General features: G+C 54.3%; 3 protein-coding genes across 3 annotated transcripts; 1 reads left to right on the top strand and 2 right to left on the bottom strand.

Annotated features, from left to right (window-relative positions):
* Positions 1-1721: 1721 nt before the first annotated feature.
* G647_01448 (uncharacterized protein) lies at positions 1722-3611 on the bottom strand (the record flags this gene model as incomplete). The annotated part of the gene is made up of 1 exon (XM_008724848.1): positions 1722-3611. One exon carries the CDS (start codon positions 3609-3611, stop codon positions 1722-1724), a length of 1890 nt encoding a protein of 629 aa, XP_008723070.1.
* A 5763-nt stretch (positions 3612-9374) lies between these two features.
* Positions 9375-10101, bottom strand: G647_01447 (uncharacterized protein; the record flags this gene model as incomplete). Its single annotated transcript, XM_008724847.1, has 2 exons — positions 9375-9821; positions 9877-10101. The coding sequence occupies 2 exons, from the start codon at positions 10099-10101 to the stop codon at positions 9375-9377; spliced, it is 672 nt and encodes a 223-aa protein (XP_008723069.1).
* A 3105-nt stretch (positions 10102-13206) lies between these two features.
* G647_01446 (uncharacterized protein) lies at positions 13207-13989 on the top strand (the record flags this gene model as incomplete). The annotated part of the gene is made up of 2 exons (XM_008724846.1): positions 13207-13528; positions 13640-13989. The coding sequence occupies 2 exons, from the start codon at positions 13207-13209 to the stop codon at positions 13987-13989; spliced, it is 672 nt and encodes a 223-aa protein (XP_008723068.1).
* Between the last annotated feature and the right edge of the window lie 342 nt (positions 13990-14331).

Raw genomic sequence — 14331 nt, 5'->3', positions numbered from 1 at the left:
GACAGAAGGAGAATACCAAGACTCCCGGAGCAAGCAAGTTGGGAAGTACTCAAGAAAATTATCCCCCACAGCCACCAGCAGCGCATCCCAAATGACGCACGTTCTCCAATTTACCACGACGACTAGGACCGACTGTGTGATAGCGCCGCATGCGAATCCCTCTAGTTGGTTAGAGGTGTACCTACAGGTAGGTAGTCGAGGTTATGGAATGCTCTAGGCAAGAGGCTAGGCTGCTAATAGGCGCGCCCAACGGACTCTATTACAAGCATTCATGCGAAGTACGGAGTACAGTATTGTTTGGCCTATTTTGCTCTTCACGTACCTACCGACCTGTAGATACCTAGTTGCTCATTCTACAACGACACCCCGTTCATCTGAATCCGAGAAATCGAGCCATTCGACTTTCGTTAGCAAGCGCAGGCAGTAAAAGCAGCATTCTTCTGGACATTGCGGAATGCCAACATGCATCTCACCGTCGCTGAAGCTACTGTACCCACAGCCGAGACTTCGTCCCTGACACGAAAAAGCAGAAATAAAGCCAAGGTCCTCTTTGAGCAACGACGGGCTAGAAGATCGCATGAGCCTCTACAGGTAACTCATACACCGAGGACGGTACCAAAGACCGAATGCGAGCGCCACCGTTCCAGGCGCCACGCTTCACAAGGAAATTATGCTCACATAACAGCCAGCGCTGACGGACTCTTCTTTTCTGATATTCCCTATCGATGTCAGCAGCAGCCGCCAACAACCGCTCATCCAGCAATGTCCTGCGTTGCTCTCGCTGTTCCGTCCTACAAAGTCCCACGATCAACTTCACAAGCCTCGTCCATCCATCAATCTTCACGGCCCATTCATTTCCACAACGGTACCATCCTCGGGCTTTGCCTACAGAAACAGCACATCTCACCGTTTCACGTTCATATCCCTGACCATCCACCAGGAAGCGACTTTCGTCCGTAGCTGAGCGGAAGTCATCAAAAATAGATCAACCGCTTCCGTCCTTCGCTTTCGCGAGACCATTGATGATCAGCCTGTTCTCGCTGGTGACCGAACAGGGAAGTTCGCAGGGCTTGTTGGCTGCGAGTAGCTTCTGAATCTAAGAGGAGCATGAGACTGGGAAGACGAGTGGATGTGGAAGATTCGCGGATAGGAGGTGCAAGTAAACCTCTCATGCAGGAGACGCTGACGAGCCCAAGACGTCGAGGCAATGAGCCACCTGTCGCGATCATTACGTTTATCCAAGTACTCCGTAACGGCGACCTTTTCGCGATGCCAGCTATGTTCCACCAACTCCTACAGCCATCACTTGCCGAAGCCGGCGAAGGTGGCAGAGAATCGCGACACGCTCTGTTGGCCGGTGAGGTTGTCAGGTTCTCACATACTCGGTAGGTCCAATGCGTGTCTATCACGTGGAGTCTCAGACCACTTGAGGAAACGGTAGCTCGTATCAGCTCCATTATTCATTAATGTTAGATAGTCTAACTTCCAATCACGTACGAGTAGGTGCATCTAACAACAAGCTGTCTCGCCGGTGCTGCTTGTGCCGGTAACCATCTGGAGATCCAGCAGACTATGTCCATGATGCTCTTTTTTCTCCCAGGCGCTTGCATTCATTCTATCGTAAATCTTTAGAGCAGCGGGTGTTCATAAACGCCGTCTATCGCATTGCGTATGCCCATGATATCCTGAGGTCAGCAGATATCATCCGCATGAAATCCAAATTATATGCACAGCAGGTACAGGGCTGTGGATACTGCCGCGCCAAAAGTCGTCAAAATCATCGTCGAGAGGCGGAAGACACCTCCACTAGTGGCGCTGGCCGTCGCACTGCTCCGTGTGCTTGTCGCTGCGTTTGATTGAGTTGAGCTGTCCCCTGACCCGGACGACGACCCGGATGACGAGGTACCCGACGTACTGGTGGGAGCCGGTTGACTTGTGCCAACAGGTGTAGTGGCTGGCCGCGCATCAGGAGTGCTGGCGGCGAGAGCTGAGCAGGCACTTGGGTTGGCTTGAAGCTGGCCAATGGGTGAGCCAATGTTGGCGATCACAGCCTGTGAGTCCCGAACAACAACACTGACGCTGCCGTCGTTGCCAATCCTGACCGTGGAGATAGTATCGTTGACGAGGGTCGGTGTGCCGTCTCCGCTTTCCTCGTAGCTGACACCGTTCCACGTGGTTCCGTGCTTCGCGTCGGCACCGTCATTGGTCAAATAGTGCAAGTACAGGTCTTGTCCTGCGAATTGTGACGGTAGCGACAAATCCCAGGTCAAGCTGGGCTTGTTGGCCATTGACACATTGGCAGGATTGGAATTGATCAGCACGATGGAGGCGAGGGTTCCAGCTTGGTAGACCGAGTATGCAGCAATCCGTCCGCCATACGCAGCAGGAGGGTTGGAAACGACGTACCCACCGACTTGGGCCTGGCACGTGGGTCCGATCAATTGATCGAATGCGGCAAAGGCATAGTAATTGGGTCGCACGAAGGGCTGGTTCCCATAGTACTCGATTGGCTGCCACGCACTAGCGTTGCTATTGTCGGTCATGTGCATCTGGACTGAAGTGATGTTGAGGGTAGCCGCATAGAGGAAGAAATTGAGAGACCACAGGGCCGCACCGAAAATGTCGGTAACATCAGCCAGCCCGATGGGACCCACAACCCCCATCTCCCGTAGAGCATATGGGTATCCCGTCGCTTCTGCTTGTTGGATCTGTGAAACCCAAGCCGCAAATTGATCGTTGGTCGTGGATAAGGTCATGAAGGAATACGCTGTTATCGGGTACGTCGACACTCCAATGTAGTAATAGTAGTCGTGCTGGTTCCAGCTCGAGATGTAGGGGTCTGTGGACCCATTCGCCTTGACAGTAATGCCGAACTCTTCGAGATCCTGGATTTGGAAAGACGTGCCAATAGTGGAAGCCGTTGCGCCGGGCTCGAAAAAGTTGCTTGGCAGGTTGTTGGGCTTGAGGACTTGTTGGTACACGGCGTCGGCCCTGTCCAACCATTCTTGTGTGTAGACCTGACCACCCCACGACCCTGTTCGGAATCCGTTTTGGAGGTACAGATCGGGCTCGTTGCCGATCTCAAACGAGACCAGATTGACGTCGGACAGCCGGTTCACGGCCTGGGTCGCCATGGTGGTGATCTGCTCGATATAGTCCGACTCGGAGTATGCCAGGTTCAGTCCAAACGTGATGGGAGTGTTACTCGGAAAGCGATTGATCACCTCGAAATACCTGGGGCCAATGATCATCGAATCCGTGGCAAAGGCTCCCTGCCCAACTGCGTCGGGGTTTGGCTCCCAGCGATAGTCATCTTGCGAATCTTGGTAGATGAAGTAGTCTTGGGTGTTTCCTCCAATGCGCAGATGTGGCGGCGTCCCCGTGTAGTTCGCCAGATTCGCGAGGAGGTTCTTCGTGAGCTGGTTTTCCTCGCTTCCGCCCGTGAAGGAGTACAGGTTGGAGGATTCGATGCCGAAGCCGGCAAACGAGGGACTGATGACGCTCGACGCGCCCGAGGTCGGTTGAGCCGAAATCGCAAGAGAAACAGTGTTCTGCGCTATAGCGAAGGTCGAGAAGAGAGCGCCCACGAGTGGCAGAGAACGAGAAGACATTGCTCAACGAGGGTATAGTATATGTTATAAGTCTCACGCAGCAGGCCAACGCCAAGCTCGCTCGACCTTTTAACGTCAGACAACGCCAGCAACCGCACAACGACAGACGAATCTCGAGGACAACCAGATCTATGTGAGGGAGGGAGGCTCGACCGACAGAAAAGCAAAACCGCAGCAGCTACGAGGTACAAAGACGCCGCGGCGATCTCAAAAGTTGGCAGCCGCGCGCCGCCAATACGGACTCACAGATCTCGGAGACAGCAGCTCGCTGCTGGTTGGCGGGAGACGGTGGGAGTGACAGCAGTGGCAGTTCGCAGTTCGCAGCTCAAGATTTGGCATTCCCCACGGCCGCGCAATAACGCTGTATAACGGGCAAATTGTGGGTGGCTGGGCGTTGCATGTCGTCATGGCGCACATAATTGCCATCAAGACGGCACGATTACCCATGCGTGCCATGGCAAAGAGGTTTAGCTCTCGACTAGCAGAGACAGAGAGCGGACGAAGAGATTGTGTTCCTCCAACCACGTCTCGTGCCCTGCCGGCTAGCATGAATCATCCCCGGCAGGTGAGCCACTTCTCATCCACAGCCCAAGTCCGATGATGGTGACGATGTCCACCGGGGGAAGAAAAGTGGATGGGTGGGAGATGAGGCTCAGATGAAGGAGATGGTACGAGGTACTCGTACTCGGAAGAATTGAGAGACAAGTTGACAAACACAACGGAGCGCATGGACCTCGGCTTGAAGCTGCTTATGGTGATGCGGTCGTCACTTGCATTGCAGAGATGGCGGCGGATGTGATGACTGCTATTTCCATCCTCAACGCGGGGTGAGAATGCCGCCACGACAGCTGGTCGGCTCGGACGCCTAGCTTCTGCCACGCGCCTCCCAGACCTTCCAAGCTCTCGGCTTCGATAGTACTATACACAGCGAGGACAAGGGCGCAGCCGCTATGGGGACTACTGGTAGCTCCAGGTCATGAGGTACGATCCAAACCAGCAGCGACGCCCGTGGCTGAGGCTCTTACTGTTCTCGCCTTGTTCCTGGCGGCTGTCCTCGGATGCCAAATCCGCTTCAGCCAATGGACTCAGAGCTCACACCTCCCTCAGATCGTTGTCCGGTCAGCTCCCAGGTCAACACTTCGGACCGTGCGGAGGGGGTCTGCAGCCGACCATTACGCGGTATTCGAAACAGCTTCATGAGCATCCACTGGGTGAAGCAGTCTTCTGCTCTCGAAACAGGGCTTGCGCGGCTCCCTGCCTAATCTCTAGGGTCCCCTGCACGACGCAGTCAGGCGGCAAGACCGTCTTACAGCAGAACGAGAAGAACGAGAAGATAGATGGAAGGGATATTATCCATTAGATACACTAGCTGATAAGGAAAGGGCCAACACTGTGACCGTTTACTTCCCTTCCAGAGGGGTGCTCGTCATCATGGGGCTCATTAATGTCCTCAAGTAATGTACAAAGACCGGTGGTCGTCCCCAAAAGGTGACTGACCAGGCAAACGAGAGCTGCCGTTCCTCCGCAAGCGAATGTAGAAAACTGTGGGTATCGACTGGTGGTACAAGCATGCAAGATGGTTCTGTTGATACATGTGCTGATAAAAGGACCATGGAGAGAGCCAATCCACTGTACTGGGCGAGGCGTGGATGAGAGCGTCTCACACGTGTAAGTTCTGAGGGTAGGGCTGAATGATCGGGCCGCAAAGGGTGTCCGGATTAGTGCGGTGGGATTGTAGTGGACATATGTCGTGTTGATTAGGGGTGTTCAGAGACCAAGAGAGAGTCGTATCTGCGAGGAAGCTAGGCACCTCGGGCTGGAGTGCTGGGGAGCTCTCCTGGATGTGGGCTCACAGGCGACGGTGTTCCTGCAAGAGTGTTGTGCTTGAGAAGCGGAGGTGCCAGCGCATCGATTCGTGCATAACCTCAGGTTTCATGCACGAATGGATCCTTCGTGCCAAGCCCCTGCTACTTTCCATTGTTTGTAAGGTGTTTGCTGCAAACCTCGGGCTGTTGAAAGGTGGAGAAATGCCAGCTGTATTGCATTAGGCAGAAGCAAGGTGTCATGTGGCCTCGATACATCGGAAGAGTGCAGACTCTAGTGAGTGGGTGTTGAACAGCCATGGGATGAGACCGGAACCGACGACGGGACTTCTCGAACGGTATGGTAGTATGGAGACAGGCCGTTCTATGCGGCGTGTCTCTTGGGCAGAGCCGGTAGAGGTCGATTGGGAGGAGGACCCGGGCAGGGAGGATATTTGGAACCGGCAGGCATTGTGATATTTGAGTGTCGGCGAGGACAGATCAGGTGCTGGTCAGGTGTATGAGAAGGGCTCTGGTACTCGTAGGTGCGTCGTATATGTCCTGATGCGTGAGTCGAACGACTGGTGGGATGGGATGGTTGGTGTCTGGAAGCCTGCCTGCCTGCTGCGGAGGGGGACCGAGCCAGATATTTATTTTCTGATACAGGCAGCCTCGCCCCGGTGCGACCGAAAAATTGTTCCAGAAATGGTGACGCCGGCCACAGTCATCCGTACCTCGTACTGATTGACTTCCAGGCTGCCCTGCGCGGTGGATCCCGCTTCGTGGCTGCCGGTGGTGCCATGTTCTCATCCTTCCATGTTTGACACGCAAGATTTCAGGAGACGCCCCCTTCGTGCCCCTGGCATGGACCCCCCTGAACGGGACTAGTGCCTCATAGCTTCTCGAGTCGCCGACTAGGCTCCCGCGCTAAAACCCTCAGGCGCGCAAACTGACAAAGACTTGGTCCCAGCTGACCGGGACAGCCTGGGGTCGCTCGGGCGCGGCTCGCAAGGAGGAGATTATCGATGTCACCGCAATCATCAGCAGGTTCGGGAGACCCATCGTCTCCTTTGTCTACGCGGCGGAGCCACTTCGGTGACGATACTCCTATTGCACAACTGGAGCTTCACTGAGCCAGTTCCACTCAAAAAGCTATACATCCACAGGGCGGTGAGCAAGATAGACGTGCCCAAACTTTCGAGAGACTGTCACTCACTCGCTTGGCACCCCGTAACTCTGTGCCGAAACAAGGAATGGTTCTACCGCTATGGGAACCCAATAGAGATCGGCTTCAGCACTGAGAGTGACAGTGACAGTATTCAGCCTGCAGGACGCCGTTAATCCCGAGCCAGACGAGCGACGACCGACTCTCCGGCTGCATGTCGTCGGAAACGTCGCACAGAGGTTCCTGGTCTCGTTCTACTTCCGTCCGGTTTCACACTGCCGGAGCCGCATCCATTGGTAGCCAGAGTAAACGTGGCCTGGAAAGCTGTCATGGTGGTGTGTTGCCCACCAATGATAAATGCCGTCCGTGATAATTCGTGGACCGCTATTCTAAGAATCTGGGTACTTGTGGAAGTATTGTTGGTAAGCTGTTGGCCTCGTGATCGGGGTCAAGCTTGCAATCGTCGTCGCCAGTGTCCCGCCATACCGCTTTGTGCCTGTCAGATGAACTGCAATTGGCGCATTCAGCTCTCCAGCAACCGGAGCCCTTTTTTGGAACGATGGCAAACGCGGGCTTGCTCGGATGAGTAGAACGAACCCACTGGGCTGATTCGTCGGACAAACAGAGTTCGTGTTGAGTTTCTCTCAGACTTTCGGTTCCAGCTCCGATGCTATACTGAGGGGACCGATTCCAGACGCCGCTGATTCGTGCTCACCGGCTGCTTTCTCAGGTACTGCCTGTTCCCAAGACCTCGCAGTCCTTGAAGGAGGGGTTCTTCGGATGTTGTGATCGCTGATGTCTTTTTGCTCTTCGCTCGCTTAGTTCATGTCACGCGGAGGCACTGTTTCAGGTGGTGGCCAAGCGCAGCGCTTGGATTGGGCATTACTACATAGGTACCGGCTCACCGGTCGACAAGGCCAAGCGAACGAGTCACCAAAGTGACCTGGCCGGGGACACAGGCAAACATCGTTCGTCGATGATGGATGTGCAACCTTGACAGGCACCGTTATTCGCAGAACCACGGCAACAATGGTGGATTATGCAGTCATAAGCAATCCACTTCCTGTAACGGTTGTTTCAAGGGGAAGTCTGGTGTTCGGATCAGTTGCGGCTCAAGCCCTGATCTTCCAGGCCCCCGTCGGATGGCTGGATGGTGGTCAGCTTCGGGTTCCTGAAGATCCTCTTCAGCGTGCCCCTGGATCACCATGATCTGTTCGCCACCCCCCAACTGTTACTGACTCGAATACGGGTACCATCGCTGAAGCAGGAAACTTCTGAATGGTGTGTTTCAGATTTGCTCCTGAACGACAATTTACGCACGCACTCGGCTGTGATTGTCCTTTCCGCTGCAAACGAGAAAAAGTCTTTTCAGGCGCTTGCGCGTCTGATGTCACGATGGGCGGCGATACGCAACGGCTCTCGTCACACTTCACCGACTGCGGCGGTAATCATTGAGCATACATCGCGCCGGTCGGTCACCGTCCCAGCCAGGTGGACTACCTCGTACTCTCTGAATAGCGACTCGCAGTTCTCCTGTGTGCCGCTTGGCCCTCGTTCTCGCTCTGACACCCTACCTTGCAGGACGCACGTTGCCAAGTCAGCTGAAAAATCAATTGTGGCTTCCTGCCGGACATTCCGACTGTTCTAAAGTTGGAAGGCCATTTGATGCTTGTGGTGGCTGCCACTCGCTAGTCTAAAGTATCTCCTCGGTTGGCCGAATGCCTCATTTCTCGAATTCTGATCAGGTTCCATGCACTTGCCGTTTCGCAACTAGCTCTGTGCAATTTGGAGATTGAATCAAACAAACGCATGGACCAGAGCAGGTTCAGGGTGAGGCCAGGAATTCATGCCGCAGCTTTGACGCACTCGTCGTGTAACAGTGCCCTTCGGACCTCCATGCCTCGAAATTAGCTTAGCAAGCAGTTCCTGGCGAGAAGCGGGAACCAGAATACTGTGTGGACATGGGACTAGATTATGAGAGACTCTCGCTGACTCATGGTGACGGAGTATCTGACTGCATTCAAAGTGGCCCGCCGCACATAAGACGCTTCCAATAAAAGTAGCTCACTGATACTGCAGTGTCGCAGCGAAGCTGTTCCGGAAGATGAGGGCGGCATTGAGTTCTCGTCCAGTGACACTTGCGCTTCCGGCGCAGCCATCGCATTGGGAAGCTCTGCACAGCCCCGATCTGGAAAGAGGTAATCCAACGCTACACAGTCATTCTGCATGATGTTATGAACTGACTCTCGCCTGGCCGTATACTTCGACTGCTTCACCATCTCCTTGAGACCTGATGGGAGGGTGGAACCGGCGTCGCCGCAGAAGAGAATGGCTCATGGCTGGCCCCGTACTCCGTACCTCCATGCATTATGCAGGGTCCGAGCCGACAGGGAAAGGGGGGCCAGCCACAACCACGTGGAAATTGCGCGAACAGACGCCACAAAATGCACTGTCTGTCCAATTTCGTCCACACTTGGCACTGCTTCATGCAAGTCATGTTGTTCTCGAACCGAGATGGGGCATGTTACACATAAGCCCACTTGAGAAAGGTTGTTCTCGTAGCGGGCAGCCCGCAAGCATAATGTGGTACTTCGTATCATTTCGCCAGCCAGCGAGTCGTCTGGTGGTGAAGCAAGCGTCAAGGGCAAGGCCTAGGCCTTGATTTCTGGGCCATGTTGCTGCCCTACACGATGAGTGTCAGATGTGGTCTCTGAAATTCTCCATGACACAGCTTGGCTTCGCTGCAATGTCGCACCCGAGAAATTGCTCATGGCAGCGCTGTCTGTGCGAGTGAAATCACAAGTCACCGTCGTTTTGCTCCTGCGTTGATTGAATCCAATCTTGCATGAGTGCCTGCGAATTGCCTTGGAGTCCTGACTGTTTCTTGCTAGCGGGGCCTTTGCGTTCAACGAAGAGGCACAATACTCGACCCCAGATACTAAAACCCTCATATGTGGTGTCGAACCCGAGCGTTTTCTTGTCGTCCTGCTCGTCCAAATCAAGACCGCTCCCTGCGACCGGCGCGCCGTCATTGCTGTCTGGGTCTCCCACCGCAGGTATAGTTCCCAAGTCGACGCCTTCGTCCTCATCCTCGTCTCGAATTGTGACTGCGCCGGTCATCTTGTTACCGTTGTTGCTCTTTATGGGAGCCTTTTCTCTGAAGGTCTTATTCTTAATGATCAGGGAATGGCGGGTGTTGATCTCAGTGAGGAAGATGGAAACTTCGAAATCATCTGGAGGCATCTGTTAGCGAGGACCCAAAACAGCCATCGGACAGAGAGGGCTCGCCTTGTTTTACCACATCTTTGATACTCTTCTTCTTCTTGCCCTTGCTCTTTGCCCGTTCAGTTTCCTCCCTCAGCTTTGGTAGCACGTAGGGTTTCACTGCTTCGAAGATTCTCGGGAGCGCAGGGTTGCTCTCGTTCAAGAGCCAGCGCGGCTCGTCAGCTGGATTCTCCAGGAATATCCGGCACTCAAGGACAGAGTACTTGCTGATTCGCAAATATCGTCGTATTGGCGCCATCACCCAAGTTCAATGGCGCACACTCTCGGTCACGAACACATGTGCACGGCAGGATCGCGAAGCGCGTCATTACTGCCAAGAGATTAGATAAGCGGCAGATTCACCAACTTCGCAGCTACTTTGCAATTTAGGTGTCCGACGCCCTCATACGCACAAAAATACCGAGTCGAGATTGAGAGACGCGATGTTTGCGGAATTGCCGATTCGCCACGTTTCCTCGAAAGTCGGCATATTCCTTTCTCGGTCGGACGCGAGTTAGAGGAAGGACCGCCGCTTGCGGAATCTGGAGGGAGAAGCACTCTGAGTTCATCTGGACTTGTGACGCATGTCTACCCACAGATCTCGAGTTGGACCCAGTAGCTTTTCTACCACGCTTGGTCTCAACGCCAGGCAAACTTCCAAAAGCATCGCTATCTGGCTCACGAGCCCTCCAATGGCAAGATGGCCCCACTGGACTGGAAGGAGCCGTGATGCAGCATTACGTCCTGTTCGGCAGCACTGAATGCATCGCACTCTTACGCTATGAGCAGATCGTGCTTTTGATGGCAGTGGGAACAGACCTCTGCAATCCGCAGCCCGTTTTCTGTGTTCGTCATGCTGTGACGAAGGAAATGGACCCGGTAGGTCATCATTCTATCTGGCGTGAACTGGATCATACCATCCAGCATCTCATTCCACGTCATCGTGCTGAAACTCTCGGCCTCGCCGTGATGGTGTCTCGGGCTCACATCTCTGGGAAGTTTCATCTCATAAACTTTTTGGCAGTGGTGCTGACATCGCTTCCTCCATCGTTGGTGACTGACAGCTGGCAGGTGACAGCGCCGAGGCCGCATGTGTGTATGGGTGTAATCTTCCTGGATGACCGTCCCTTCGATGACTTCGCGCCGCATTCCGTCATTCCAAACTCTGTGGTCCGCACATCACCCGACACTGAGCTGTCAGGCAAGTCCGCGAGCGTGGGTCTGGTCCACGAACGTCTCTGAACCTAATCGCTGTTGCCGGTCGGTGGCTGGCAGCTACAAGGTCTCTGTTGACATATATGTCGTCATATGCAAACCATAGCTGACAGCACCGAAAAGATCGACACCACATCCATCCGTGCCCATGACGCAGTCCCGACAGGGGCGTACAGAGGGAAGTCATCTACGAAGTGGTTGTGGACGAACGAGTCCGCGCTGGCAGGTTGACCGTGGCGGCCGTCTCCTGAATAACCCACGCCCACTTCAGAGGTTTCCTTGTCCTGCTCGAGTGTCTGCTGCTGAGGGTCGATCTGCCTAGCCAGAAGCCCGGCCATATCCTCAACGAAGTCGATATGAAAATAATCCAATGGTCGGGCAACGCCAGCCACGGTGAAATAGTGAAAGTCATGGGTGCCTGGATCAATGCCGGTCGAGTCAATATCTGGGCCTCTTAGCATATTAGGAACTCTTCCTCGTCATCCGCCTCGTGAGTCCCTTCGATCAATGATTCCGATGGCAGAGAAGGCGAGGATGTTGCGTGCCGTTATGCAAGAGATGTCGGTGCAGAACTTGATCGAACTTCAAGCGGAGGAGATAGGACGTTTTTACTATCGCACATTACCAACACTGGAAGACGCATGCACGAAGCGTTCTCTATTGCCACTGCAAAGTTCTTAGCCAATCTCCAAACACTCATGCTATTCTCCCACCAGTTGTTTGCGTCGGGTGCCTGCTCGCTGGCCAGTGAGTTTCAGTCTCCAGTATCGTTACAACAAAGCGATATGTGCGTAGGGCAGCTTGGCGCCACTTGGTCGTCGTGGTGGGCATCACCGGCCACCAAGAGTAGCAACATGATTGGCCTGGCCATCACATCGCGCTAATCGCCATTGTTATATAGGAACGTCAGGCTTCATCCTTCTCTTAGCGTGAAAGCATTGAAGCGGGTGTCCAGCCTGCTGCGTCTCGATGGGCAGCAATATCGATCGAATGCTGATTTTCTTTCTTGCCAACAGCGACAGGCGCGACGAAAATCCTCGTTCCTGTCTGCATTGTAGTGGAAGACTTCTGACGCATTTCCCCCTGAAAGAAGCATCTTGCTAACATGCCTTCAGAAGACCAATTGGACAAGCTGACGTAGTATGCTGGTCGTCGTCACCATCCAGTCAGCTGCATCAATGGCCGTAACAGCCAGACTCACATCCTTGGTGGTTGGTACTAGAAGCTCCTGAGATATTCGTCCACTTGAATAGAATCGGTGACATGCCGTCAAGAAGTGTTGACAATAGGGTTCCTGATAGTCTGGTCGTTGCCGCCAGCATCGACTGCAGTAAAACGTGTGATGGCCAGCTACTCGGCTCCCACCACCACCACCACCACCACCACCAGCACCACCGCCATCTCCTTTGTAAAAGCGACATGGCCATCGTCGTCCCCATCGCAGCGGCCGAGACGCCTTCCTGGAAGGGCAGCAAGGAACAGAAAGCGAGCCCTCCGATGCCGAGTCGAGACAAATCATATTACCGTTCTGGATGCATATCGTTGGCCTCAGGTATTCGCTGTTCGACGTCCATACGCTCGACAGCGATGAACTTGCCCAGCGAGCCTCAACGGTCCTCCACGGCGATGGCCACAACTTCACACTGTCGTCTTCCCTCTCGATCTGTTTCCATCTCGTTGTCCAGTATGCTCGGGAGCAGTGCCGCCCTCTTCAGGCACTCTCAGCATGGCATCTTCCTCAACCAAGACCCCGAACTTCTCTCGTCCTCTGGAGGCCACCACAGAGACGCCCCCAGCACCAGTGCCCAAGGAGATGCACACCACACAAAGTAAGTGTCTTGTGTTTGGCAAACAAAAGAGGACACAGCCTCACTTTTGTCACCAGAAAACAGGAATGAATGAGCAACTTCACCTTCACCTCACCTTCACCAGCACCAAAAGCCGCTAGTGACACCGCCCTTCTTCCCTCGCAACAAAGTGAAGCAGCTGCGTTCTCTGACCAGAGGCGAGAGAAATCTGCGCCCACACCTGAACCGAAACTTGAACCTCAAAGATCTTTGACTCGTTTATGGTACCCACGAGCTCCTCTTCATCTTTTGAAACCCTCGCAAACCATGGACTCACAGCACCCAGCAACGACATCGGCGCCATGGACAAGCCCATCATGGAATTCCGCCCTGAACTCTGGCCTGTCCTAGACAGAAACCGACCGATCCTGAACATTGACCTCTTCTGGCCGATCAAAGCTGAAGACATGGACGACACCGAAGTACAGAACAGCGACGGCGACCAGAAGGGCAACTTCCCATTCAGAGACCTCAAGCGTCTTGTCTCGTTCCGCAACCTCCACGTCCTCCACCTCAGTGGCATGATGAGATCCTACCAGCCGATCATCTGGGAAGCCTGCTTTGTCAATTCGAACCTCACCAAACTCACACTCGAAATGGCGCCAGAACCAGAAATCAACGACGGTGAGGCTTTGCTTCCATCCCCTCTTCTGCCATTGCGAGTTTGTTTGTTTGTTTCTCTGCTATTCTTTGTACAAATCAAACTAACAATGCCATCTCTTCTCGCCGCCGCAGTCTTTAAGGCGCAATACAAGAAGATCGACAGCAACTGGGCATATGACGGCTCGAAACCCTGCTACACCGAACCGACCGAATACCTGGGCGGCTCTGAAGGTTCAGGCGAACTGCACCCGCAATTCGGTAGCGGCGAGTATCTCGACCGCACCGCCATGAAGCAAGCACAAGCCGCGGCGGTGAAGGAGGAACTTCCAGCCGCGAACAAGCGCCATCTGCCCATTCAGACTCTGACGCTCAGCAACTTCGCCGTCGATGCCGGTCCCTTCGTTAGTTGCTCACCCATCCACACCCACACACACACACACACTCACTCACTCACTCACTCACTCACTCACTTCTCCACCTGATTTCGGCTTCAGCTTCGGCTTCGGCTTCGGACTGACTTGTGCTCCCGCAGTTCCGCTGGTTCGACCCAGAGCGCCTCAGGGAGGTCATCTTCAAGGGCACCTGTTGGGACGCAGGTTTCTACCTGCCCAACGAGATGCGTCGCGTGGTGACGGCGAGGGGGCGTCCAAAGCCCAAGCCGGTAGTTGCCAGGGTCATCCAGCCCGGCGAGCTCAAGGTGGTGACACTGAGCAAGGGCAAGGTGGTGAAGAGGGAGGACTGGGGATGGGGAGAACCACCTCCCTGATCCTGAGGCTGGTGTTGGTGTTGGCGGCAAGGGCCTAAAGTCAAAGGTCAGCCAGATG

Source organism: Cladophialophora carrionii (genome assembly GCF_000365165.1).
Source record: "Cladophialophora carrionii CBS 160.54 unplaced genomic scaffold supercont1.1, whole genome shotgun sequence".
Classification (NCBI taxonomy): domain Eukaryota; kingdom Fungi; phylum Ascomycota; class Eurotiomycetes; order Chaetothyriales; family Herpotrichiellaceae; genus Cladophialophora; species Cladophialophora carrionii.
The sequence above is the reverse complement of the archived record's forward strand: the minus strand, read 5'-3'. Positions and strand labels throughout refer to the sequence as shown.